This window comes from Ascoidea rubescens, assembly GCF_001661345.1.
Source record: "Ascoidea rubescens DSM 1968 unplaced genomic scaffold ASCRUscaffold_7, whole genome shotgun sequence".
NCBI classification, from domain to species: domain Eukaryota; kingdom Fungi; phylum Ascomycota; class Saccharomycetes; order Ascoideales; family Ascoideaceae; genus Ascoidea; species Ascoidea rubescens.
Window position 1 is genome coordinate 263,203 of NW_017962919.1, and position 26,260 is coordinate 289,462.

General features: G+C 35.7%; 7 protein-coding genes across 7 annotated transcripts; 4 read left to right on the forward strand and 3 right to left on the reverse strand.

The window, feature by feature from the left end:
* Window positions 1-878: 878 nt before the first annotated feature.
* On the forward strand, window positions 879-1,437 carry ASCRUDRAFT_149188 (uncharacterized protein). Its single transcript, XM_020189269.1, has one exon. It carries the CDS (start codon window positions 948-950, stop codon window positions 1,260-1,262), a length of 315 nt encoding a protein of 104 aa, XP_020046963.1. The 5' UTR covers window positions 879-947; the 3' UTR covers window positions 1,263-1,437.
* A 9,301-nt stretch (window positions 1,438-10,738) lies between these two features.
* Window positions 10,739-11,572, forward strand: ASCRUDRAFT_35350 (NAD(P)-binding protein; the record flags this gene model as incomplete). Its single annotated transcript, XM_020190594.1, has 1 exon — window positions 10,739-11,572. One exon carries the CDS (start codon window positions 10,739-10,741, stop codon window positions 11,570-11,572), a length of 834 nt encoding a protein of 277 aa, XP_020046964.1.
* Window positions 11,573-12,567: 995 nt separating this feature from the next.
* On the reverse strand, window positions 12,568-14,823 carry RGD1 (GTPase-activating protein RGD1; the record flags this gene model as incomplete). Its single annotated transcript, XM_020190614.1, has 2 exons — window positions 12,568-13,376; window positions 13,752-14,823. The coding sequence occupies 2 exons, from the start codon at window positions 14,821-14,823 to the stop codon at window positions 12,568-12,570; spliced, it is 1,881 nt and encodes a 626-aa protein (XP_020046965.1).
* Window positions 14,824-15,164: 341 nt separating this feature from the next.
* Window positions 15,165-17,570, forward strand: ASCRUDRAFT_8276 (J domain-containing protein; the record flags this gene model as incomplete). Its single annotated transcript, XM_020194776.1, has 1 exon — window positions 15,165-17,570. One exon carries the CDS (start codon window positions 15,165-15,167, stop codon window positions 17,568-17,570), a length of 2,406 nt encoding a protein of 801 aa, XP_020046966.1.
* A 161-nt stretch (window positions 17,571-17,731) lies between these two features.
* Window positions 17,732-21,118, reverse strand: ASCRUDRAFT_8277 (cullin; the record flags this gene model as incomplete). Its single annotated transcript, XM_020194777.1, has 1 exon — window positions 17,732-21,118. The coding sequence occupies one exon, from the start codon at window positions 21,116-21,118 to the stop codon at window positions 17,732-17,734; it is 3,387 nt and encodes a 1,128-aa protein (XP_020046967.1).
* Window positions 21,119-21,320: 202 nt separating this feature from the next.
* On the forward strand, window positions 21,321-21,827 carry SHG1 (Shg1p; the record flags this gene model as incomplete). Its single annotated transcript, XM_020191809.1, has 1 exon — window positions 21,321-21,827. One exon carries the CDS (start codon window positions 21,321-21,323, stop codon window positions 21,825-21,827), a length of 507 nt encoding a protein of 168 aa, XP_020046968.1.
* Window positions 21,828-22,229: 402 nt separating this feature from the next.
* ASCRUDRAFT_35231 (SAP domain-containing protein) lies at window positions 22,230-22,991 on the reverse strand (the record flags this gene model as incomplete). Its single annotated transcript, XM_020190584.1, has 2 exons — window positions 22,230-22,559; window positions 22,659-22,991. 2 exons carry the CDS (start codon window positions 22,989-22,991, stop codon window positions 22,230-22,232), a joined length of 663 nt encoding a protein of 220 aa, XP_020046969.1.
* Between the last annotated feature and the right edge of the window lie 3,269 nt (window positions 22,992-26,260).

The window sequence follows — 26,260 nt, forward strand, 5'->3', positions numbered from 1 at the left end:
GCTCGTGGATCCAAATGAGACTCGGCTCACAAAAGAAAAATTATCGAAATTATTAAGAATTCGTCTACAAGACAGGCAGCCACTGCTCTTGGCCATCATCTTGTTGATATTGGTAAGCCAAATCCAATGGAGGTTGTTGATGGAAATCGTTACTTTATCTTCATTGGTGTCGATTACGCACGACATGTCTTTGTGGCTCTAATTGAAATGCCATCATCAGCAGTTGCCAGGTCTGTTTATTACAGCAAATACAGTCAATGACCATTGGATACACTGTTCATACAGTCAGAACTGATAAGGAGTGTCCACTCATGCTGCTTAATGAACTTTGTCAATTAGAGGAGATCAAACAAGAAAAGTCAGTTGCGTATCAGTCTGATTAAGATGGGGTCGTTGAACACTGGGAAAGAGTAGTCGTGCCAGAAGCAAGATGAATACAGTTTGAAATTAATGTTGCTAATTACTTGAGAGATGAAGCGGTAATCCGCCGAGTGCTTTTGAAATATTTAATTATGACCAAGCAAGGCGCTCCGTCGATTACACTATTGAAACTTTTTTAAGGAAGAATCTCAAGTGCTGCGATTTTGAAGCTGTTTGGATGTGCCCCTTTTGCCAAAATTTCCAAACAAATCCGGCAATCCAGCTCAAATGGTACATGTGCCGTCTGCGGATTTGTTGGCTACGACATCCGTAGACAGAGCTGCAGAAGGTACAAATTTCATTGCAGCAGTGTTGCTTTTAGTTCTTCTTGTCTCTTTGAAAAAGCCAAATGTCCTTGGAAAAATCCTTCAATTGCTGCCATTAAATGAACAATTTCATCTGCTGTTAGTGCAACACCAATTGCTTTAGGTGTTATGGAAAGAAATCAGTCTACCGCCTTCAAAGGCAATTGTAACACAACTGAAATTGCTTCAGCCAATGTACAACAATTAACTTCAAATTGAAGGATGAATATACTGACATCAGATCCGATGATAAAAGAAAATAATAGCAATGACAATAATTTTGATTCAAACGAATCTATTGACTTCTCTCATGATAATGATCATCTTGCTGATGCTAACACAGGTGCAGAATTTGATAGGGACCAACTCGCTGGAAGCATAAAAGTTTGTCAAGACGTTGATGTAACTGAAAATGAGCGTCAATGGCTTTCAAATGACTCGAGATACACCATAAAAGACAGGTTTCTTTTGAGATATGTGTCTGCTGCCTGTAATGCCGCGCCTACTAGTGACCTCAATTTTCCAGACCACCTCTGAAAAGTTGCATGTCAATCACAGATTTACGCTTTGATTACCACCAGGATAAATTTGTTAGTTAGATTTCCTTGTGGCAAAGGTGTTGATGTCGGTAGTTTGTTTTTCACAGCTCACCAAGCAGCAACTGGTGCTTTTGCTAAAGCCAGACTGGTTCCTCAATGCTCTTTTGAATTTGAAGTAAGTGATTATACCAAAACATTTGGTGCAGTTATTTGGACCAAAAAAGTCAATGTCTTTCTTGCTTATGCTGCATCAACGTCATTCACCGATCATCAAATTAATGTGACAACTGCATTTCTTCAAGGTAATATCAAGGCTGAAATTTAAATAAATTAACCTGCTCGATTTGTTAGTGCTGAGTATTTTCTGAAAGTTTGAATTTGCATATTTCAATTAATTGACTCAAACAATCTCCGCCTTGGCAGTACAGAAAGATGCCTAATGCTCTCCACTTTTTTTGATTCAATAAAGCTTCACCACAACATTGCCTCTTTTTCATTTCGAAGAAAGCACAGCGCCGCATGGTTGGGTTATATGTCGATGATCTTATTATTGCCAAATCATCAGATGCAATGGTGAAGGCGGTTAAATCATAATTCAGATCATTCTTCAAAATGAACCATTTTCGAGCAGCTCAAGCATTTCTTCTGCGACTGGATGTTGCTTAAAAAAGGAAAGGAATTTAGGTATTGATTAAAACCTACTTTAGAAAGATTACTCAACCGTTTAAAATGGTTGAATCTCAATTGCAAGCGACACTAATAATGATTGACCAAGCAAGAGGCTACGTAAAGCCGATGGCTCCAAGTTAGATGCTGAAGAATCATGACTTTTCAGAATGATTGTTTGCCGTTGCATATTCCTTTAAATTATTTGCGGAATGATACTGGTTTCGTGGATGGGTTAGATACTTGACATTTTGACTAACATGAATCATCCAAATAACTCGTGCATAATGCGTGTAAATCTATTTAGGCACAGACCCATTAACTGTTCATCGTAAAGCTCCTTTCTCTGTATGATTAATTGGACACTGGTTCTGTGACTGGGCTGGCGACATTGGGGATTCATAATTCTTCGGCAGGTTTTTGTGGCACTCTAATCTAAGCCCAGTTACGTGGAAGTGCAAAGATGCCGGCTCAGTGGCCTTGCCAACGTGTAAAACAGAATACATTTCATTCACTGAAGCGGTGAAAGAGGAAGTCTTCATAATGCAGGCTTTCAAATATATTGGTTAAAATGTTGATGAACAAATTATCTACTGAGATAGTAATTCTGCAACCAACTTGCCTAATCATCCCTTTATTCACTGAATCGCCAAGGATATATCAATCAAGTAACACTTGATGAACAGGTTGAGCATTGTTGCTTTTAGATTTGCAAAAATTGATGGTAGAGTTAATGTTGCTAATACCTTTTCCAAAGCCCTAGCGATTCATGTTTTTGAATATTTGAAAGATATTCATGAATGATTCAATTGTTGTGAGCTTTGGCCGTCTTGTCCACGTCGTTATGGATTTATCCGATTATTATTTGTTTTTTGACTTTACATTGGTTAGGTTTCGGTGTTTTGCTAAAGTCGCTTGACTGAGTGTAGATTTATTACGTCCTCAACAAATGCAATTGCATAGTATCGCTGGATTTCATTTTCTTATGCCGAATTTTAATCATAGTATTATAAAGTACTTGCTTTGGCATTTGATTTGCCTATATTTTCTGTTAATTCCTGTTTCAATCATTCTTAGCGATTAAATTATATGGGAGGCCATGATTGTGACGTCACGAATGGCTCAGAGGAGTGGGGATAGCCAACAAACAAACTAACAAACAGGGCGGTGACGTCTTTGTTGCGCATGTAAACAACCCTACTCAAGCCCGATTGCTTCAAGCATTAGAAGAGCCATGCTAGTTCACCGCTCATGCCAGTATTTCAAAAGCACCCATTTTTCTCAACCCAAGATATTCACTTTTGGAGGCCAGGCGTTGTGACTCAAACCCATTACCCTGCGCCCGTGAAAACATTCCTGGAGAGCATGCTTTTCAATCACGCTTGGTAGCCGCTCGGCCAACATCAGCAGTCGATTCGAGTTCTTTAAAATGTTTTACTACGTTGACCCAATCGCCTGAGGTCTGGATACTGCGTTAACGGGGTAGCTGTCAGCAGTATGGATTTCAACGGTCGGTCCCTCAATGTCTTTCACCGCTATGCTCTCTTGACGCGATCTAATCTAACGCAGTTCCCTCTAAACCCGGCAGGTGATATCTTTTACGTTCTTCTTTTTCCATATGATTCTTTTGATAATATATTTTCATGAACATGCTTCAAGATGTATGCTCCCCTTTTATCAAGAGCGATTTTCTTGAAGCTCAAAACAGATGTTTGATTGTCATTGCCGGCTTGTGTTACTGGATAGACTCCATTGAGTATCCAGTTGAAAATAGCGTTGTAGCAGTTGCAGGTTTTCAAAAATAGTTGCACAAATAATGAGGAACCAATTAACTACTCTACAATAGATCTGGCTATGAACGTGGCAAACCAACACACTAGTCACAAAAACTCGCAAGATATTTCATTCAAATATCAATTTATAAGAAAGTGGGGCCAAATTGCTTCTACTCTTGCCAGAGTTGCCACTAATAATAATTTTGCGGATATAATCTCTAAAGAGCTTAGGGCTCTGGTTTTCACCTAGCTCACTGAATTGCTTCAATGGTTGAACTGTTGATCGATGTGGTGTGTTTGTCTAGGTCGTTCGGGCTTTATCCGACTCTTACTGTTTGTTTGATGTGATGTTGCTACAGTTCAATATTGTTATCCATTTGTTTTGAACTACTGGGCATATCTCATGTTTTCAACGGATATGATGTGATTGAGTTTCTGCATTGTATTCTTGTCAACCAAACGACTATCTTTCAATTAGAAAATATCCTCATTGAGGTTGAGTGTGTAACCTTTTTCTTGCTTTCATTTTTCCATTGATTTTCACTGATTAATTCAATATATGGATCCCTGAGTGAAGCCTGATGTGTGGATAATAGGAATCAGTAGTTGCGAGCGAATAAGCAAACGGGTGGGGTGAAGTATTTCACAGAAAAACCAAAATAACTCCCCATAAATTATTGCTTGAAGGGTTAGGAAGGCCATATTTGTGCAACTGAAATGCTAGAATTTTAAAGGCTTTCTATTTTCTGACTCGAAAGTGTTCACCCTTCGAGGGCCGTGGTTGGAATTTCAACTGACTCCCCTGCGCCTGTGAGCGAGTCTCCCCATATCAAGATTTGCTCCCACACATTCTAGTGGCTCCACCAACGTAAACAGTCGTTTGCAGTGTTTGGAAAATATTTGACTACATTGACCTGATTGTCCGAGGTTTGGTTACTGGGTTGAGGAGACTGTTGTGGGCCTCCTACATCTCCTCATTTCATCTTTCGATGTCATGCCACCGGTCAGCAGCCATGACGCTTTTTGATCGATAGCTGTCCCCTATGATAAGGGCCGGACGGTTCTTCCACGTGCATCCATTTATATAAATGTTCACCTTAGCCGATTTTCTTAGATTTGATTTCCATCTGCAGGATGCCTGCAAACCGTGCTTTAGAGTCAGTTCTCAATCTTCTCCAGTGCCCCTTTGTGAACGGACCCAGTTTCATACAGAGAGAGTTGGGGATCTCTGTTGCGGCTTTTGGTCTTACGTACAGCTTTTCATTAATATAATTTCATGAATTTGCTACAACAAGATATTACCCATAAGGCCACAGCTCACGCGCACCAATCAAAAAAACTAATGAACGCTGTTAGCTTTAAGATTTAAGCTTCCGTCTAAAATTTCAAAGCAGATTGTTTGGACAGTCGGTTGAAGTCTATAACAATGAAGGTGCTGTTGTTGCAGAACATGCTGCTTGAAGCACGATTAAAGCCGTTTCGGATTTCATTTGCCATAAGTTGGTGACTGGCGGATTTGATCGTGCTGCATTGGAAAACCATTAATAAAATGGTGTGCATGGCGTCAAGTTGTCATTAACGTGAAAGACCTTTATGCCATTATTGGTGTTGAAGCTGCTAATATTCTCACCACATCACTTAGTTCAGCGAAGTGCCAAAGTTGATTATAAAATAAAACGGATGAGATTAAATCTGTCAATGGGTTCTACTCTAATATTCTATGGTCTGCAATGCTATTGAAGTTGGTGCTATTTTCTATGCTGCTTCGATCTCGGTCACGACCGACGCTAAATGAATACTTAGTCAGTTTTCGAATAGTAACAGAAATATATTTACTGATCAAAATGTTCTGGCCAGTCAACTTTTAAAAATGCGTTTGCTGGTGACACAGGTCCAAACATTTAGCCTCTGCTGGTAACGAACTGTTCAGAAAGACAAAACGCATAGCAGTGACATGCTATGGCAATCACAAAAAAGACTTTTGGCCAGGAAATGCATGGCACCACGGCCAGTCCCTGCTGGATCGGCTGTTCCAACTGATGCTTTTGCTGCCTTGATTGTTCAGGATGCTCCCAAAGCTGAACAGTCGGAGTTCGGTTGATCGTTGAAAGTTATTTGAATTTCATGTTAAATATCTAACCGATATCTTTTGATTCAGATGCTTCCAACAACATTTGTTCTAACAGTAATTAACTCTGCAACCTGGCTATTCATTTAGGTCAAACTGTTGGTAGTGGAATCATCATCGTTGATTTCAACAGTTCAGCTACTGTGAGGGTATTTAATGGCGGATCATTATCGACTCTATTTTATTGTTGCCATCGTGCAAATCCAACCTCGAAGTCAGCTGCTACAAACAAACAAGCCAGGTGCTCATTCAAAGATGATTGTGAATATTTGCATGATGCGCTAGCTGGGAGGAGAGCAGCTTCGGAATTATATGAATGTCCCCTTGCTTCATCTGCTGTTGCATTAGGAATTACAAATTATCATCAACATCTACGTCGTTTAGGAGACAATGCTGCGAGAGACATATCTAAATCTATTGATTATTGCCGTTGGTGGTTCAAAATATTAGTCTTGTTACAAAGGAAAAGCAACCAAGAGTAATCACACGTTTTCCAAAGGACCGGCCGTTGCATCTCCTAGTCTTCTACTTGCTGATAATAAAAGCCCAATCCCAGCTGTTGCTGCTGATGACCGTCCTTATCTTTTCGTAATTCTCATTAATTGTTCAACATAGCTCGTTGCTGTTCCGATTGCCACACAACCATTGCCCCTTTCCAGGATGGTATATTACATTACTTTTACTGAAAGAATATCAAATAAAACGGCTCGTTCCACCTGATCTGAAAACCGGTTTCCATCAAAGCTGCATCAAGAAATTTGTGATTGTCAAAAAATCAATAGTGAATAGTTTGCTTTCAATGAATGTCACTAGTGTTAGGTCCTGAATACATCAAAGAAACTATCCGCAACGCAGGCAGAACATTGCTCACTCAAGCTACTGGTTGTGAATGGCTGTGGACTAAAGCGGCAAAGTGTCCGGTAGATTTTCTGAATTGCATTCCCATTAAAAAAAATCTCGAGTGACTACGACTTTCGAAATATTTTGTGGAAAAACCATAACTGCAGCAATTTGGTAATACATGTTTGTGCTGCGTGTGCGATAATATCCTGTCAAATCAGGGTATGCAAGGGTGATCACTCTAGTGTCATCCGTGATTTTACGGCTGCGAGATGAGAGTAACGGCCTACTGAGTGCTCAATGATCATAATAGATCCGATGATGAGAATTCTTTTCTGTGCTACGAGCAGACCTAATTACTTATTCAAGAACAGTTATATTTTCCTATTAAACTAACGATCCCATCAGCCGTTGGATTAGCACCTACTGCTGCCAGTGTTATGGAGGGAAATCAGTCCATCTCTAGCACTGAAATGGATATCACTATTGCAATAGCATCAGACGATACATCAAGTGATAACTCCAAAGTAGATAAGCAATATATATACATCAGCTCACAGAATGAACAGAAAACGGTGTCGCTGACAATGGAATACATTTAAGAAGTCTCTCCCATCCATTATCGAGATTCGTCAAGTTCTCCATGCCATCACTAGTGCAGAGTGTGATAATCACCAACTTCAGTCATCTAATCGAGCTCCCCAACAAAATCATCAACACAATGAAGGCGTACTTCAATGGTTCAGAAATAGTTGAAACAATACCATTATAGACGTGTCTGATCTGACATACTTGGCTGCCGTCTTATTTGCCGCTACCACTTCTAAACCACATCTTGGAGACCGAATCAGCATTGTAGCTTGTGAATCAGATATTTGAGCATTGATAACCAACAAAGAATATCTGATGAATTATTTTCCTTTTAGTGAAAGACCTCTTCGCTTTTGAGCAGTGATTACATGTCAGTCAGCACCGACAGGTGGTTTTGCCAATGCCAGACAGGTTGAACAAAAGATGACTGAACTTGAAGTTATTGACTATCCGCAAGCAGTTTGTTTCAAAAATAGGAATAGAAATGTTATAGCCCATTTTGGTGCTGCAAAGACAAAATGGTTCGAGATTAATCAAATGAATGCAGAACAGCGTCACATCATAATCATATCGACGCTGAAAGTTTATTGGAACAACAACCGGTATTCGAAAATGCTGAGCATTGTCTGGAACACAGAGAGAGCAACAAATGAAATTGTAAAGGCAGTAGGACTCTCGTTGCTAACCCAACTATCATTTAGATCCTGTATACTCCTTGGATTGAAAAATTAATTCATTTGGACATCCTGCGCCCTACCTTTCAAGAAACAACTATGTCTCAATGATTGGACTACATGTATATCATTTGTGTAATGCACGATCATCAGATGCTATAGTGAAGCGGCTCAAAGCATATGTGCAAGTCTTGCTCATGATCAAAGATCTTCGAAGTTTACCAAATCGATTGTTTAGACGTGATGAGGCCAAGAGAAGCTGAGCGAATTTAGGATCAATGAAAATCTACGTCAGAATAAGAGATCAACACTGCATAATAAATGAGTTCCATTTGCTGCCATAAACATGTATGAAAATCTTATATAAAGACAGTCTAGACACAGATGGGATTGACCTAGATCATTGACAATCATCACGTATCGGATGAATCAATCAATAGCCGCACGGCGTCGCAAGTTGATCACAGGCTCACATTCGTAATAATAATCAGTTGCAAAATCTATTTTTGGGCCTGTTATGCAAATTCAATTTATGCTGTCCTTATAAACTGAGACGATACTATACCCGAGGCCGTTAACTGTCCAATGCAAAACAGCATCACGAATAAAATGCTTTTGACATTGGGACAATTCTTTGGATGCAGCTAGCAGGTATCGTAGATAGGTTGTCCGCTATGTTCTTTTCACAACAGAAATGCAAAATACTTCGAACGTCCACAAGCAGCATTCACCGTCCCCTCATACTTGTGAGGAACAATACGTGCCAGTTCTTGAAGCACTCAAAATTGCTGAGATGATAGAGCCGGTTCAATAGCCAATTCATGGAATTTTTGATCAGCAAATTATTTATTATGAGATCATACATGCAACTATCTCTGACATTCACCCCACTGATTTCAAAGATGCCACAGATACTCAAGAAGATATCACCTCATGAAACTGCTCTCCACTGATTCCTTTTCTACTACAAAAATTGATATTAACAGTAGTGATAGCAGCGTTGCTGCATGGCTCAATGTGCTGCAGTGCTTCCTGGCTTTGATGATTGCCTTTAATGGGATCGATCTTGTCAAAGTCGGTTCTGCTCTTCACGTATATTAATGTGATTGGATGGAAATTGGTTGTGTCAATTGTGGTTGGATATGCTACACTACTGTGTACATTTATATCACTTTATAAAATCGTACTGGTTCAACATCAGATTTATCATGAATTTATTATCTGCTGTAATTTTATTGTATGACTGTGCTAATGAAAATGAAAACAAACTTCGCTTTTTTATCTCAGTTTATTGGTATTCAATGTTTCTATTTGATTTGTTCGACTATGTAATTGATTTTATATGCAAGAGCGGGATTCTAGGCTGGACTGTTAGTCACAGACTGGAGGGTTTGCAATCAAACAAGATCAGAAACTGCGCGGCTTATCTCTTTACCACAAAAAAAAAAAATATCCTGATGCTTCATCCCATAAAACATCAAACTTGCTTCACAAGTGCAGCCGACATGGCAAGACTTTAGAATCACTTATTCCAATCACTTAAGACTTTCGCCTTTTGATATCAGTGGTCATAATTTTAATTTAATTCACGGCGCCCATGCGCGGATCTCTAGTCACCATGTTGTCTATTGATTCATGGTAACCATCGGCCAACGCCAACAGTGAATTGCTGAGTATTTAAATGCTTGACTTCAATCAGGCGATTGTCAAAGGTGTGGATACCCGGCTTAGAGGGCTGCGGTGCGCCTCCTGAATAGCTGCACTATGTCCCTCGGTTTCTGTCACTGCTCTGCTTTTTTGGCGTTCTGTGATTTGATCCAGCTCACTATAAAAGGGGCTGGTGATCTTTTTTCTGTTTGTCTCTCCTAAATACGGTTTTATTTTAATATATTATTATGGATTTGCTACGACATATATTATCGTTGATTCGGCACAGCACTACTCGCTACAACACGCTAGCTTTTCTTATAAGGAACAGGGTTATATCTAAGAGCGTCACGGGAGCAGACCGGTAACAAGTACCGAGGGACCGAATGTAGACATCCGGGACGCTCACAACATCCACGTTTTTCTTTCTGATATACTTCTTTTCTTCAATATATTATCGTGGATTTGCTACCACAATGGGGGAGGATCACATCAGAAATTGATTTTCGTGTAGACAGATTTGGCGAGGAACTAGCTAAAGATCCGCTGGCTACTAATGCTCCTGGGACGGCAGTGATTGATTTTGGTTAACTGGCTACTGGACAACAACTCATTCCATTAAGTCTGGCCGTTTTGCAGGTTGTTAGTTGATTCACCAAATTATTTGTGGAGTGCTTTCTGGGATTTTTTTTGTGAGAGATTTTTCAATCTTCAGACCATGTTCGTTATTAATTCGAACATTTTAAAACCGTTAGAATTTCCACTCCATGTTTTATTCTGAGTTATTTTTTTCCCAGGTGGAACTAGTTTGGTGTTCGTGAGTGACTGAGAACAGTTTTATTAGTTGCATCTGCGCACTGACGTACCTTGGGAAAGTAACTTTTGAATGTGCTGCGTAAGGAACAGGCTTTTCTCCAGAATTGTGTTGACCTGATGGCCAGGAATGGGGATATAAAAAGAAACGACCTGTAGTGATTTTCTTTTGCAAGTCGTTAAGTCTTTAACTGGTCTATTTGTTCTACATTATAATCTATAAATAAGATTACTTTTGTCGTTATATTTGTTTCCTTATTATTTACCCACAAATCTTTTGAACTGAAATAATTTTCACTCTCTTATTTTTGATTTTTAGCTGGTAATAATGACTGTTGAAATGCCTTCAATTTCTGATATTGTTCCCTCTTTCAGGCTAGATGGACGAGTTGCTGTTGTCACAGGCGGTTCTGGGGGAATGGCTGCAGTTTTGAATAAAGCTCTTTTAGCCCAAGGTGCCTCTGTCGCTTTGGTTGATATTGACCAAGCTATTGTTGACAAAGCAGGTGTTGAATTGACTAACTGGGCCACATATAATAATGTTGAACTTATCACAAACGATGTTCAGAAGATTTCTTCTTGGGAATGTGACGTTACCAATTACGATCAAATCACCCAAGTTTTAGACAAAATATCTGGATTTCACAAAAGTGTTCCTGATTTGTTAGTTCACACTGCTGGGTTTTGCAATAATTTTGACGCACTTGAATATCCTCCTGACAAAATGAAAAGTTTAATTGAGGTTAATTTGCTAGGCTCGCTTTATTTTCCTCAAGTAATGGCCAAATTGTTGGTTAAAGCTTCCAAACCTGGTTCTTTTATTCTTATTGGTTCCATGTCTGGTGTTATTGTCAACTATCCTCAAAACCAAGTTGCTTATAATGCCTCTAAAGCTGGTGTAATTCATGCTGTTAGATCGTTAGCGACTGAATGGGCCAAGTATAATATCAGAGTGAATTGTCTTAGCCCTGGATATATCTTAACTCCACTAACCAAGAAAGTAATTGGAGAGAATGTTGAAATCAAAAATGCTTGGGAGTCAAGAATTCCAATGAATAGAATGGCTGATCCTAAAGAATTTGTTGGTTCCATTCTATATCTTGCTAATCATGATGCTTCCAGCTATACAACTGGAGAAAATCTTGTTGTTGATGGTGGTTATCAATGCTGGTAGTCACCAATTAATTCTATAATTACCTAATGCTTTTTTTGTGATATTTTTTTGTTTTGTTGCTTTTTATTGTTTAATTTTCGATTTCACTATTGTTTTTTTTCTGGCCTACCTTGTTATCGCCTGCTTACTCTTTTTATTTTTACATTATGTTTAATTCTTCATTGACCCATTTTTTTAATCCTTTATACTTTCTCATACACATTTTTTCTAACCATTTGTGCTTTTCATTTCCAGAAATTTTACATTCTAACTGCTTTTTCACTGAAAGTGAATTCAAAATCATACATTACTTTGGTTATTGCTGAGCATCTTTCAATCGACAGGTGTAGCATTCACGTTTTTCAGATTATCAGATATAATTTCAAGGCCAAAATTGACATGTAGCTAAAGTTTTGCCATATTTTCTATACTTCCAGCTTCTTTAGCGAATATTGTGGTAAAGATTCTTCAAAGTCATCTTTTCGAAGTTACAAAATTTGATGACTATAAAAATTTTTCACGGAACAATCCTAAACAAAATCCTTCCCCAGGTTTCGTCGTAAATCTGGCTTTCACTATTCGAAAAGCATTCCAGCTTTCAGTTGAATTGCACCCTTTCACAAGAAAAAGAACTTCTATTTTAGTTTTTCTCCGCCAAAGTTGAAACAATGCTACTTTAAATGGGGTAGTTGAACTATTTTCTATTCAATGAAATTTCTCCAAGGCGAAAACAAACCAATTAGAGTCAAATTTGAGAAATAAAAATTCCAAAATCTAATTTAAATCATCAATAAAAATTATTGTAGAAAATATGTGGTTTACCCGCGAAAAAATAATTAAATGAAACCCATGAAAACGGAAACTAAAACAAAAACAAAAGTAATAGAAATATTGGATACAAAAAGAAAAGATAACTTAGATAAAAACGATAAAAGATAACTTAGATAAAAATGATAAAAGATTAACAAAAAAGCCAAAAATATAAAACCTTAAACAATAACCTTATCGAAACAGTGTCATTCTGCCTCGAATATTTCATCTGCTGCTAGCATTAAATATTCAATGACTTTACTTTGATAACTTTTTTCATCTGGATTTGTAATTGCAAAGGATAAAAGCGTGGGGCCCCAAATGATACCAAGATTACTGGCAGACATTCGATTAATATCTTGCCTTTGCGAAACTCTTCTAAAATGAAATAGTAATGATCTCAAAGTCCAATATGGCCCATCAGGCAAAGCATAAACAGTTTGATGAAGCTTTTTAACTCTCGATTCAGCTGGTAACCTTGCTGCAGCAATAAACTCGGGATATAGTTCATTGCTCAATAATGGTTCAGGCAAGGAAATAAAATATGCTTTCAACAAGCTTGCAATTAAGTATATCTCACCATCAGAAGCAGAATTGTTTGAAGGAATTATTTGAATTATATTATTTGGATTTGAGTCAATCGATTCCTTTAACTCTTGAAGTTTAAGTTGGTTCCCACTGGTTCTATAAATGCCTTCAGTGTCTAGCCCATAGAGATCTATCAAACTGATACAATATTTAACAATGTAGGGCACAAAGTTTTCTTCCCCTTGAAACCTTATTAATGTGTCAATATCATTTCCAAATGTTTTCAATTTGACTGGTGGTATGATGATACCTGGTAAAGGCGCAACACTTAATCCAAGACTAGAAAACCCCCGATTAGTTCTGGTGGGAATATAAGATGTTGAGACTACAGACTGAGTGAAATCTGGCGTTATTGTGGAGGTTGATGTGAGTCCTTCGTTACTAGCAGTCCCAAAGTTATTTCCCCCAGTTGTACTAAAGCTAAGACCTGATGAAGTGATTCCACCATAAGTGTTACCTTCAGATGTTTTATTGGCGGCCAAAGGCTGAACGTTGGAGATGACTGAAAATCTGAAATCGGAGTTATTATTAACGTTAATATTATTGGTGTTAAAAGGATCAACGTCATTGCTATGAATGAGTGGATCGTGCTTTATAGTACTACCATCAGCGTTTTTCTGATTATTGACCGGATTGTTTTCTTGGATCGAAAAAGTGTCGTTGTTAGTTGACAAAATACTTGAATTGAAATCGGCGTTATTACTAGTAGATGCACTATTAATGATCAAGTTCCCTGAGTTATATGTAGAAGCACTAAGTCCATTAGTTTGGTTTGTGTTTGTGTTTGTGTTTGATTTGAAACCTGAGTTGATACTTAAATTAAAATTTGCGTTATAGTTGGCTTGGGAATTTTGAAATGAAGGATGTAGTTTGTATTGAATTGGTATATATTCTTTTTTCGGTGTTTTTCTATGAAAACCCATTAGATAGTCATATAAGTCCTTTTCTACATTGACAGACGATGCAATGTTCTTAATAGAAGGCTTTTTAGAGTCAATTGAAGCCGGAGAAATAGTGACTGCAAGATGCATTAGTAAAGATTCTTCAAAGTTGGTATATTCTTGCAATTTTAAGGATAATGAAATATCAATTTCTAAAATCAAGTCTCTAAGTTGAGCAGAATAATTTGGACGGTAAACCTCCACTAGCTTCTTTTTAATTGACTGCGATGCTTCAGACTTGGATCTGTAGTCAGTTTCAGCAGTTGAAATTTTGGAAGATAATTCTTCCTCTTGTTGAAGTGTTGTCTTTGCACCTTTGATAGTAAATTTTGTTCTGTTTGGACTTGTAGTTCTGACCTTTTCAAGATTTTTACACAAGCTATTGTACTTTATTTTTGCTTTCTCTGCTAATTGAATGGCTTCAAGGCATTCCTGTTCACGCTTCCTAGCTTCATCTTTGATTGATTTCCTTCTCTCTTTTATTGATTCTTTCAAATAATTCAAATCATCGGAAATTCTAATCACAGACTGCACATAAGAATTGCCAAATCCAAGTAACTTTTCCTCGATGGATAGGATAGCCGAAAATTGCTTAACAAAAGAATCATCTTTAATCAACTTGTTGGATGTGTTTTTCTTCATTGTTTCATTAGTTGATCTAGATAGCTTTTTTAGGTGGGTGTAATTGTCTGACTTAGAGTTGGCTTTTCTGCTCAAATACCTTGCAAATTCTTCGCAGGTTTCAGTGGATTGCTTCAATCTTTTGGACAAAGCATCTAGAGAGTAATCAGATTTCAAGACGGAAGAGATAGCTTCATCTGTTAAATCAACTGAAGGCTGTGGTGCTGGGTCTGTTAAAGAGATTCTCCTATTAGCAGGACCCTCGTCTTTGTTTATCTTAGAAACTGGAGTGGGAGGAATGATTTCACTCATTGAAAAGCATTAATCTGATATTAAGAACGACAGAGTATCACCTGAAGTGTCTTTGAGCACTTTAGTTCTGAAAAAAGTGAGCAAAAGCAATAAACACTGGTGGATTATATCCAACGGGAGAATAAATTGTACCTTGACCTCCATCACCCTTTTTGATCAGCCTTAAGGAAGACCCGATGTGGCTAGTTCCGGCTAACACAGGCCTCGGAAGTCCAAGAAGGTCTGCAGTACAGCCGCGGGAGGTCTGGCCGTTTTCAAAATGTAGTTTCACTAACCACAAACTGCTTAAAACAAACAGTGCCTAAAATGGATAATGACCAAAATGAGTATTGCTCAAAAACATGCATCCTAAAGTGAATTATCTGCACCAACCTTCCCTTTTGGATCCCAGCCCTGAATCAGAGTTGAGTTTGAAACCTCCATCCCAACCAATCCATATAATTCATTTTCAACACTCATTGCCAGCTGCTGCTCTTGATGGTCTTACATTGGCAATGGAATATTCTAATAACTTTCGGCTCTGGCTTCTGATTTTTGTTTATCTTTCAGCCTTTCAGTTTCTCGTCTTGTCAACATCCTCCTCTCACTCGGTTTTAGATTTTAACTATTTTACACATCAACTTCAATCTCTTGACCAATTATCCTCTCATAATCCAGAAACAAATTTAGATGATCGTTATAATCTTTTGCTATCTGAACTACAACTGCGGAATTCAACACCTCCAGCATCTTGTTCAGACTCTACTCTCCATCTATCAATTGACCAGGTGATTGATCTATCTTTAAGAACTCTTTATAAGAAGGCTATTCTCAACGTTTCTTTAAAAAATTTAAATCAAGCTATAACTGATTTGAGCAACTTTTTGAATATCTATAACCTGCATTACAACACCAATAATGCTAAGGAAAACGAACACAAGAATTCCAGAAATTTTGTCACTATTCAATTGTTATCCTTATATCTTCAAGTTGGTAACTACGATGCCATTTCCGCTTTGCTAAATGATTCCTCGATTCAGTATTTACCAAGGGATAAACTCGATAAAATTTTAACTGATTTTAATGAGGTCAAGCTGTTGATATCAAATATTAACAAAACTTTAAATTCCAACTTAAATTCTTTTTCAAATTCTTTTTCAACCGCAGACTACAATTCAACTTCCGATTACCTATCTTCTGCGCTTGCAATCTCTCATTCAAATCCTCAATTATACTTGCTACTGATCAAAAATGATTTAAAATATTTATTTGGTAATTTCAAATTGTCACTGTTTCCATTGTCAAAATATCAGCTTACTCAGAATTTGCTATCCTCCTTCTTATCTCTATCAAAACTTTTACCCCTAGATTCAACCAATTATTTAATTCTATCAAATCTTTATCTTTTTCAATTCAGTAATGATAGAATATCTCACCTCTTTACTAAAAGAGGTATTCATTATGATTTTGATAATTCGATTTTAAAACTTTATATGAAATTTTTTTCACGAAATATAAACTTTTTTGCTCTTTTCAATCGCTTTAAATCCTATAACGACTATTATTTCATTGTCAATAGAAACGGTGATACTGATTACAATTATAATGAAGATGAGAAACCTGACGTCTTAGATGAATCGCATTATACTGAAATGCTTGATAGCCTATTATCCCCTGACCATCCCTTTCTAATCTCAAATCTTGATATGAAAAGGTACTTTAAAGATAGAAAAATTTCAAATAATTTTCAGTTATTAAATTACTTGTCCAATCTTTTTAATAATTATCTTTTAAATCATCACAATAGTCCTGATTATTTTTCAATAAATCCAGATCTATTATCGGATAATATTTTGTTGACAATAAATAATTTCTCTCTTGAATTGAACAAAATCATCCTTATTTCAATGTTAAATTCAAAACCATCACATTCAACATTCAATTTAAAGGATTTAAAATTTTATGCCAACAATATTATCAAGCTTGAACTATTAAATTCAAATAAAACACCAAAAGAAACTAAAAATAATAACTACATCCCTCAATTTTTTCCCGCTGTCATCCCAAAACTTGAATCTCTACTTAAATCCAAGAATATAAATCAATTGAAAAAAATATTTGATTTCTATTTAAAAAATAACATTAATAAAAACAAAATTACCAAAAACAAACTTTTTCAAAAATATTACAAAAAATTTGAATCCCTAATTGAAGACCAGAATCAACAAAACTGGAATCATCAAAGCCAGCGTCAGCAAAGGCACCAGCAAGTGCGTCCCGAGTCCTCAAAAAATAATTACTATAAAATCCTTGCAGTGCCTAGAAACGCTGACCAGGCTGAAATTAAAATGGCTTATAGAGCTTTGACCAAAAAGTTTCATCCAGACAAATACCAGGGCAATAACAAGTCTAAAGAAGAAATCGAAGCAAAAATGAGTGAAATCAATAGGGCATATGAAGTTTTATCAAACAAAGAGTTGAAGGAGAGATATGACAATGGTGACGACCCAAATGATCCTCATGGTAGGCCTGCATCTAATGGTGGCCAAACTAGTTATAATTTTCAAAAGGGAGGCTTTAATCCTTTTGGTACTGGCACTGGTAGTAATGGTAGAGCCAAAAATTTCCATTTTAATTTTGGTGGGAATACGAACAAAAACTTTTTTCAGCAATCATGGCAACAAAAATCATCTGGAAGTAGTGGGCCTTTTGCTCAGTTTTTCGGTCAGTCCAATCAAAGAAGAAACAACAAAAAAAGAGCCTTTTGAAAGCTATTTCTATTTTTTAAATCACTTTTTAAGAAGGTCAAGAGTAGTGTAACCATTGGTTTAACAAACAATGGCCTATAAATAAATAGTCTATATACACTGATTTCTTCCTCAAAATTATTGCATAGTATAACCACACAGTCAATTCATCATTAACTCTTTCACGGATTATAAATATACAGATCACTTCTCTCACGTTTAATATACCCTTTACTTAACAACGAGTCAATTCCTAATTTAAGGTCCTTGATTGTTGGCTCCTCTCTTCCGTTGTCCCTAATCAAGCTAATAACCCTCATGATCAAGTTAGAATGAGTAATGGGACCCGATCCTTTTAAATTTTTGATAATAATACTTTCTATTTCTAATGATCTGTCATTTTGCATGCTTTCCTCTAATTTAACATGCAGTCTTTTTGAAATAAAATCACTGCCATCAAGATATTCATCCATGTTTTCAGCTAAATTTTCCTCTACATTTTCTTGACTATTTTTCAGCACTTTGCTGCTTGTTGGTGATTGGTCATTATCTCTCACAACAGAGCCAGTCACAGTTCTTTTCCTTTGTTTCTTATTTAACATTGAAGACCGATATACTTCAACCTTCCGATTGTAATTCTTTAGTGAAATTACAGGGACCTTGACGATTTCACTACTGTTCTGGTAATTGTCGTTAAATCGAAAAATATCATCATTGAGAAACATTGGACTCTTTTTGTTTTTTAGTAATATTGGATTTCTGGATGCAGTTAACGAATACAACGAGCATTTAATTGAATCGATCACTTTCGTTGAATGCGAGTAACTTTCTGTGGTTTTAATGCTTTCTGTTTCTCCTTTGCTTTCTGCATCGTTATGGGTTATATCAACCTCTAATTTTTCCAAAATTTGCAGATATGTCATCTTTGATTCATTTTCAAACAAAAGAATAATAGACGCGGTTATGATATTAATATTCAATGTCTTCAACCCTGTCAGAAAGTTCACATCTAAAATAATTGTGTTGTAAAAAAAAGACCAGTTTAGCCGTCTCAAGTTAGTCCCTTCAGCATAAAACCGGTTAAACTCACTAAGAATATTATTGAGTGGACTAGGTAATGTAATATTTCCCACAAACGACGGAGGATCTGGCCAACATTTAGTAGTTAAAATCAAAGGAGAGAATTCCAAAACAGTGGGGAAGTTTTTCAAATGATCATGAAACTTGGTTTTATATGTTTTTGAAAGATTCAAATCTCGAAACATATCCATAAATTTGTTGAATCTGATTGATGCTTCTTCCTTGTCATAGTTGATGAAAAGCTTTAAAAACATTTTCTCAGCCTCGACACTTTTTTCAACTTTGATTCTGCTCAGCTCAACATTTTCTGAATAATAATTGATTAATCTCTTGGACAAATAATTTTTATAGATTCTGACAAAATATGTTTTGTCTTCGATTCTTTGATAAAACCAAATGATTTTTTCAAACAAGCCATTTAGAGCCATTTCATAGTCCAAGATCTGATCATTGGAAGATAGTGAAACCATTAAATCTTGAAAAAAATCATTGCAATACTTTACGATTAACAAAATTGGATAATTATTCTTAATACTTAATAAATTAGAGAATTTATTGTTAATATCATTAACAAAGTTAGCGTTGTTATTAAAACTATATCTAATAATGTGATCAAGTGTTTCTTTTTCTTTGAATAAGAAATCAACCAAATTGTTGGAGCTTTTGGTGATAACATTACTATTTGAATTGGCATTACCAAAATTATCGAGTATTTTTGAGCTTAAATTATTTTCAATTAATTTGGAATAAATTTTGCTTAATATTGGAATCTTTTTATTATCATTTAGTGTGAATTTATACAAATGGTTTAATGAGTGTTTGTTTGAGTTTCGAATAATTGGCGGTAATATTAAATTCAACGTTTCTTCAAAGTTTTGAAATAATAATGAATCTACTATAGTTGTCTTGTTTTTGATAATTTTCTCTTGATTTCTTTTTATATCTTTGAGATTGTCATAATTTTTAAAATAACTTTCCGAATTTATGTGGTTTATACTGTCGTTATTATTATTATTATTATTATTATTGTTATTATTATGATTATTACTATTACTATCGGGAAATAAAACAGATGATTCAAATTGGTATTGTTTCACTTCAGAGACTTTTTTTTTGTTGGAATTTTTCTGCCAAGAACTCAAATTGAAATTGCTGTTATAAATGTTTTCTAGTAAAGATAATTCAAACTTGAATACATTGATGAAGTTTTCAATAAATTTTGAATTGAAGGGATTGGTCGAGTAATCATCATTTGAATTTGAAGATAGTAATGTCTTTTTGTAATCAGAATAAAAGATTTTATTCTCAAGCTGAAAGATTTTATCAAATAAGACCGAATTGTCAAAAAGATCTATTTCTTTCAAAATTTTCATAACTTTCAAGATAAAAGTGTACAAAATGTTTAGGTTTTTAGTGTTATTAGAATCATTGAATTTGGCAGGGTCCAATTGATTATTTGAATTGCTATTCAAAGCAATCGATTTCGATATTATGAATAACCGAATAATTCTAAGAGAATAGAATAAATATAAAAAGACCAACAGACCATACTTGTTAGAATTTTTTGGATATAAATAAGAGTTTGCAGACTTGAAATCAAAATCAAAGTCGAAATCAGGTTCATATTCAGGTTGACCTGTTTTATTTTTTTTTTCATTAGGAGCACCAATGTGATCATCATCGTTAGTTTTATTGCTCTGGGTAGCATTTTTAAATTTATCTGTTTTTCTTTTGTCAAAAAATGAAGCCATAACGATGTAAACCCCAAACTCTTTAAGTTTTTTCTTGCTATTTAGATTAAAATTGGACAACAATTTAAGATCGTCAAAAGGTATTAATGATCTATCCAAATAAATAAAAATTAATCGGATTAGAACAATTTTACGCATCCACATGTTGTAAGAGTCTGTGAACAATTTTAAGAAATCTGTCAATAAAATTATCAAATCATCATAATAACCTAGATCGAGAACCCAGTTGTTGGAGTATTCCTTTGTTGAGCTTAGATTTAGAAAGCGAATGTGGTTTTTATAATCATTTGAATTAATTTGAGCTATAAGATGATCAAACTGGACTTTTAAAGTTGAGTCAAAATAATTTTCAAAATGATTTTTGATTTTCAAAATTAAAATTCTATATAGCTTTGAAGAGTAGTTGTTGTTCACCAAAAATTGGACATTTGAATATAGTTTGTTGATTGAGTAATTCAAGGGCGGAGTGTCGTTATTTTTAAAACACTCAGTTTGGTTGTTGGATAGAATAGAGTCCAAAGCATCAATCAACTCATTCAAATAGGTTTCCAAGACCTGTTGTTTCTTTGGGTTGTCTACTTTCTTAAACCTGCTTTGCAAAAGTTGAATCTGCTGCTGTTCCAGCGACAAATGGGAACAGTGGATTTTTGGAACAAGGTGTTGCGTAGTGTCTGGATTGCAGCCCAAAGGAATAGTAGCTAGAACCTCACTAACAGCTATTATCTCAGAAGGATCCATCAATAAGACAGCATTGAACAGAGTAAAGCACCAAAATCTGGAGTGCTTTACTGATTCTCCTTCTTTCAAAAGCTGATTATATCGGCTCGGCACGTGCCGCTCGGGCCGATTTTGCGAGAGGCCGAAACTCTTGGAGTTGCAGGTTTTGGAGTATTAGGAGTATTTGAAGTTGCTGGAGTTGTTGAAACTACAGATACTTGCTATGGCAGGGCTTAATGGAAACACCAGTAACGCTGGCAGCAAGGCGATTGATATCAACAAGTTGATTCTCACGTACAAGCGAAGTGGAAGTTTTGATGAGAGAAAGAAAGAGATTTTGCAGAGTTTTGTTGAAACACCCCAATACCAGCAGTTGATGCAGCTAGTTAGAAAGTTTGTTGATAATGAAATCTCCAAAGATCCCTCGTTATTGTTTAAGAATCGAGGCCAGCTAACAGCGCTAATTGAAGGGTCTATAATGAGATTGCCTGATTCTGTTGGGAAGAGCAATGTGGACAACAAAGGTGAAAACGCTGGTCAAGAACAGGATATATCGCCAGAAGACATATTTGAAAGTTTTGATGAGTTTGAAGATAATGCTCAGATATCATCTGTGATATCGAAGATGATAGATAATTTGGCAAATGAATCAACAGTCAATTCTAATAGATTGAGGAATGAAGTCAAGAAATCGTTAAATGATATGGTTGATAAAGAACAAAATAGATAAATAAAATATTGTAAAGGCAATGATTGAAATGAGGTAAGCTAATAAATTTACAAATATACTTGGCTTATAAAGAAATAAATGAAAACGAGAATGAAAACGAAAAGTAAAATGAAAATTAAAACGGAATAACTATAATAATAAATATAATACTATAATAACTATAATTATAATAACATTGTTTAGAAAAAATATCGATGAAATAAAATCACAAAAGAAAGAGAAATAAAATAAATAAAGGAAAAACAAAGACAAAAAAGAGGTAGCGAAATTTTAGTAAAACAAGAAGATTAAATTGAAAATTATAAATTTTATAAATTTGATTGAATTAAAAAAATAAAAAAATGTTTTACTAGTTGTTATTCAATTATTTAATTATTTATTGATTTTTTCAATCAAAAATTACTATCTTCTTTCTCTAAATCTTCTACTGTTATCGCTGTGATTGCTATTAAATCTTCTAGGATGTGAGGGTCTTTTACGGTTATGGTAGTTTTTGTTAATACTACTTGAAGACCTTTTAAAGTTCTTTCTGGGTCTCAATTCTTCAGTGGTGGAAGTCAATTCTCTTGCTAATGATGTACCAGGTTGAACACCAAATTTTTGGACTCTTATTAAATCCCTTTCAGCATTTTCTAATCCAACTTTATCCCCGAATTTTTTAGCTCTTGAGATTTTCTTTTGGAGTAGTTCAATAGCTGCAGTTTTTAATTCATCGGGAGTGAGTGTTTTTTTCTCTTTTGCTTCGCTATCATTTGAGTCACTTGAGTCATTTTTAGTGTTGACAGTAGATTCATGAACCTTGTTGACTTTAAATATTTTAGGCATTATAACAGTCAATGTAGAGTCATTTGCAGGGTGTGAGTTTGGTATAGCTTGTGTTTGTTGTTGTTGTTGTTGTTGTTGTTGTTGTTGTTGTTGTTCATCATTTTCTTGTGTAGGCTTATTGCTATCAGTAGAATCTTCTGGATTGTTGTTAGATTGGACATTATTGGGTTCAATTGAGGGCTCTACGGTCTCATACTGGTTTTCAGCTTCTTGCTGGGATGATTTATCATCTGCTTCAAGTCTTTTAATTAGATCGTTTTTAATCCCAATAATGGATAGGTTTCTTTCCTTCAATAATTCTTTTAATTGAGCAACGGTTTTCCCAGCATAGCTTGACATTTTGAGATTGAATTTGAAAGGACAATGTAGCGACAACGATGAATCTAGGCGAGAGGGCTGAATGGACGTGTATAGTCTGAAGAAAAGAAATGGCTATTGGTTTTTTTTCCAAAACGGCCAGTGAGAAACGTGACAACAATCCAAAATAGAAAAAGACCTGGTACACGTGCGATATCCCGTGACTAAGAGCATGTCTGCGCCACGACGGTGCTGTGAGACGGCCGGCTATTTCAGTTCCGGAAAAAAACTATATATGTGTCACATGTGTGTGGCAGATGCATTTCGGCTGTGGGGATTAAGCTTTGAGGGCACCAACACCCTTGATTTCTGTATCCCGACAAGAGGTACAGGCTTTTGGAGTGTTGGATTATTAGTTGAACCTGAAGGTGGATCAGCCTTTGTTGGTGGTCTCTTATTTTTGGATCTGCAAATGAAATGGTGTGCATTGAATTTCCGATTATCACTCTTATACGTAAGATAATAAATAATGAATATTTTCTCACACGCTTTGAAGAAAGAAAAAGGCGAGAGAAAATTAAAACAACCTAAAAGCGACCTAAAAATGATTAAGTGAAGTACACGTGAACGATGTGTGAGTAAAGAATTTCAGGGATATTGCAGTTAAGACTCATTTTCAAATGCTTTATAATCGTAATGATAATAATAATAGTAATAATAACAAAAGAGAGATATATCGTCGCTGAAAATAAATGTTTAGGGAAATGAATTAAATTGAAATAAATATGTTGTTGGAACAGTTAAAAACAGTGTGATTAGTGAGTTTATTGTATTAAATATGATCAGTTCTGCTGAAGAACAAAGACGAAAGAGAGCAGTAACAATTACAAATATATTAGTAAATTGGTGTTTGGAATCACAGATTAAATTCCATAAAAAGTTCATAGTTTAGTTGAAAGATGAATAGTGAATATTGAAAAAATAATGTCCAACAGTGGTGTGTACCGTATATTGCAGGTGTGTGAGTGTGCTTGCATATTTTGTTGGCTAGGAAGATAGTTGTTATCGGGAATGTGTATACTGAAATATTTAAGTTTCTGCAAGTGTCAAACATGATTGATGTTCATACAATAAAAACCCTTTTAATATTGAATTATAAAACTCTATTGGTCTAAGCTTTGAAACTGTAATTATTTTTTAAACCTTAATGATTTTAACAACCCTGAATAAAGTTGTTGCATATGGATATGATTCATAAAGCACTAAAAGATTGGTGTAAAGTCTACTCTTAAATTTCTTTTTGCCAATAACAACTGGTTCACAAAGAAGTTTAAACGGAATTCAACTTGCTTTAGCAATCGTTTGCTGATGAAATTCTGCTTAGTAAATATGAAAAGTATTATTGTTTATCTCTTAGTGAATTGAGATATTGTTTAGAGCTGTGTTTCAAAGTAAATAAAACTCAGCATGCAAGAACATTATCACTCAAATTTTTATTAAAATCTAACTGATCTCATAGCCAAAACATTAAAAGAACATTGAAATATTTATCCTGTTTAAGAAACATAAGAAATATAAGAATTTTGAAATTTTGGAATTTTGGCTATTTGCGGATTTTACAACTTTTGCAGTTAAAAAATTCTATTTATAATATATACTTTATTTTTGAAACTCAGTTTGTTTTCATCTCTGATTCATGAGCAATTTTTGCTTTTTCGCTTTGAAAATTTTTTCCAGCATACTCAACAAAAAGTTAAAAACTAGACAAAATCATTTAATTTGGTAACCTTTAAAATACTACAGGAGCAATTATTGTTTAGGATTTTCCAAACAATAAGGTGCTGTGGTTGATACAAACAAAAAATCAGTTATAAAACGCAGCAGACAGACAACAGACAAGCAATATGTTGCAATTGAATATTGTTTAATAGTAGATATTTCAAACCTAAACAGAGCTTATGGCCCAAAGCAGAGTGTCGATTTTCTTGAGATCTTGAGATTTAAGCTTTGAGTTGCTATTCCAATAAATTTTGACCACAACACAAAATGGGTAGCAGCAGTTTATGGTAAACGAAAGCCAGAGAAAGTGGTTTTGCAGCTTGATTGGCTTGAATAATAAAGGCAGCCAAATGGGTCGTAAATATAGAGCCGAAGAATCCCGGTGTGAGCATGCAGAGCCCGACACCTTCTGCAGCCCAACGGTTTACAGTTTGTTTTAGGTTCGTTTTTCATCTGCGTGCAATCTATGTGGAATCTGTGCTTTGCAAGCCTAAAAGCCAAACCCAAATGCAGCCTCAACCAAACACCCTTTGCAGTCCTGGTAAGATAACAGTGCCAAGCACAACTGTAATTGCACGATCATGTCTGTACAGTTTGGGTGGTCTAGATTGTTTTTATTGCTTATGCGGCGCTGTGATTGGCAAGTGCTTGCAGTAACGCATGCGCTTTGCAGCTGGACTGCGTGGAGCAGCAGAGAAATTTTCAACACTCGTCCTGCCGCACAGACGCGTCGTCCCGCGGCGGCGCTATTATGGCTTGAGCGTTATCTCTCTGTGGGCTGGTGCTTTGGAGATCTTTCCCCATTTGCAGCTCCAACATCACCAGCACTTTCCTCTGTTTGGTTCTGTTTGGTTCTGTTTGGTTTTGTTTTGCTCTCGATTTGCTGCACCAAAAATCACTGAAACACCTTCCTTGTCTCTGCTCTGCAACTCCTCTTCAATTTGTAGCCACTTTGTCTTCAAAACACAGTCACAACTTGGCTCTCTGTTTGGCACCCTGACGCCTATGAGACTGCTTACGCCTTTTAGACTGCTCTACACCACTGTTTATTTCTTCCAGCTCCCACTGTTCTTGCTCCCATTGTCTTTTGAGCCCTTGCACCACCTACAAAAGATCGAAGTCGTTGCTAGTTTTGGGTTGATTTGAGTAATGGGAGTAATGGGAATAATAAGAGTAATATGTATAACCCACATACAAACACTCGTCTGCTATCCAGTTCCACAACTTACTTCTCATCTTTCCCATCGTCCTCTTTGTAGCCCAGCAAAACTTTCTATTCTAATCTACAGGGAAGTTGAAAACCATCTCATTTGGCTTTATGTTAGAAACCATCTGTAATTTACTTTATCTTTCTTTAAAATATAATCTAAAATTGTAATTTGCAATTCAAAACACGTTAATTATCGTCATAACATGCTCAGCAGCTTCAAACCGTATTTTCTGAGAAAATTTTTATTATTTGTAGTGTTTTTGATTTTTAAATTTATTATTTTTGAAAGACAGGTCTCTGATCTATCAATCTTTAATTTTTC

Excerpts from the sequence above, each read along its gene's own strand:
- ASCRUDRAFT_149188 (XM_020189269.1), top strand. The coding sequence starts at position 948 with ATGAATATACTGACATCAGATCCGATGATAAAAGAAAATAATAGCAAT.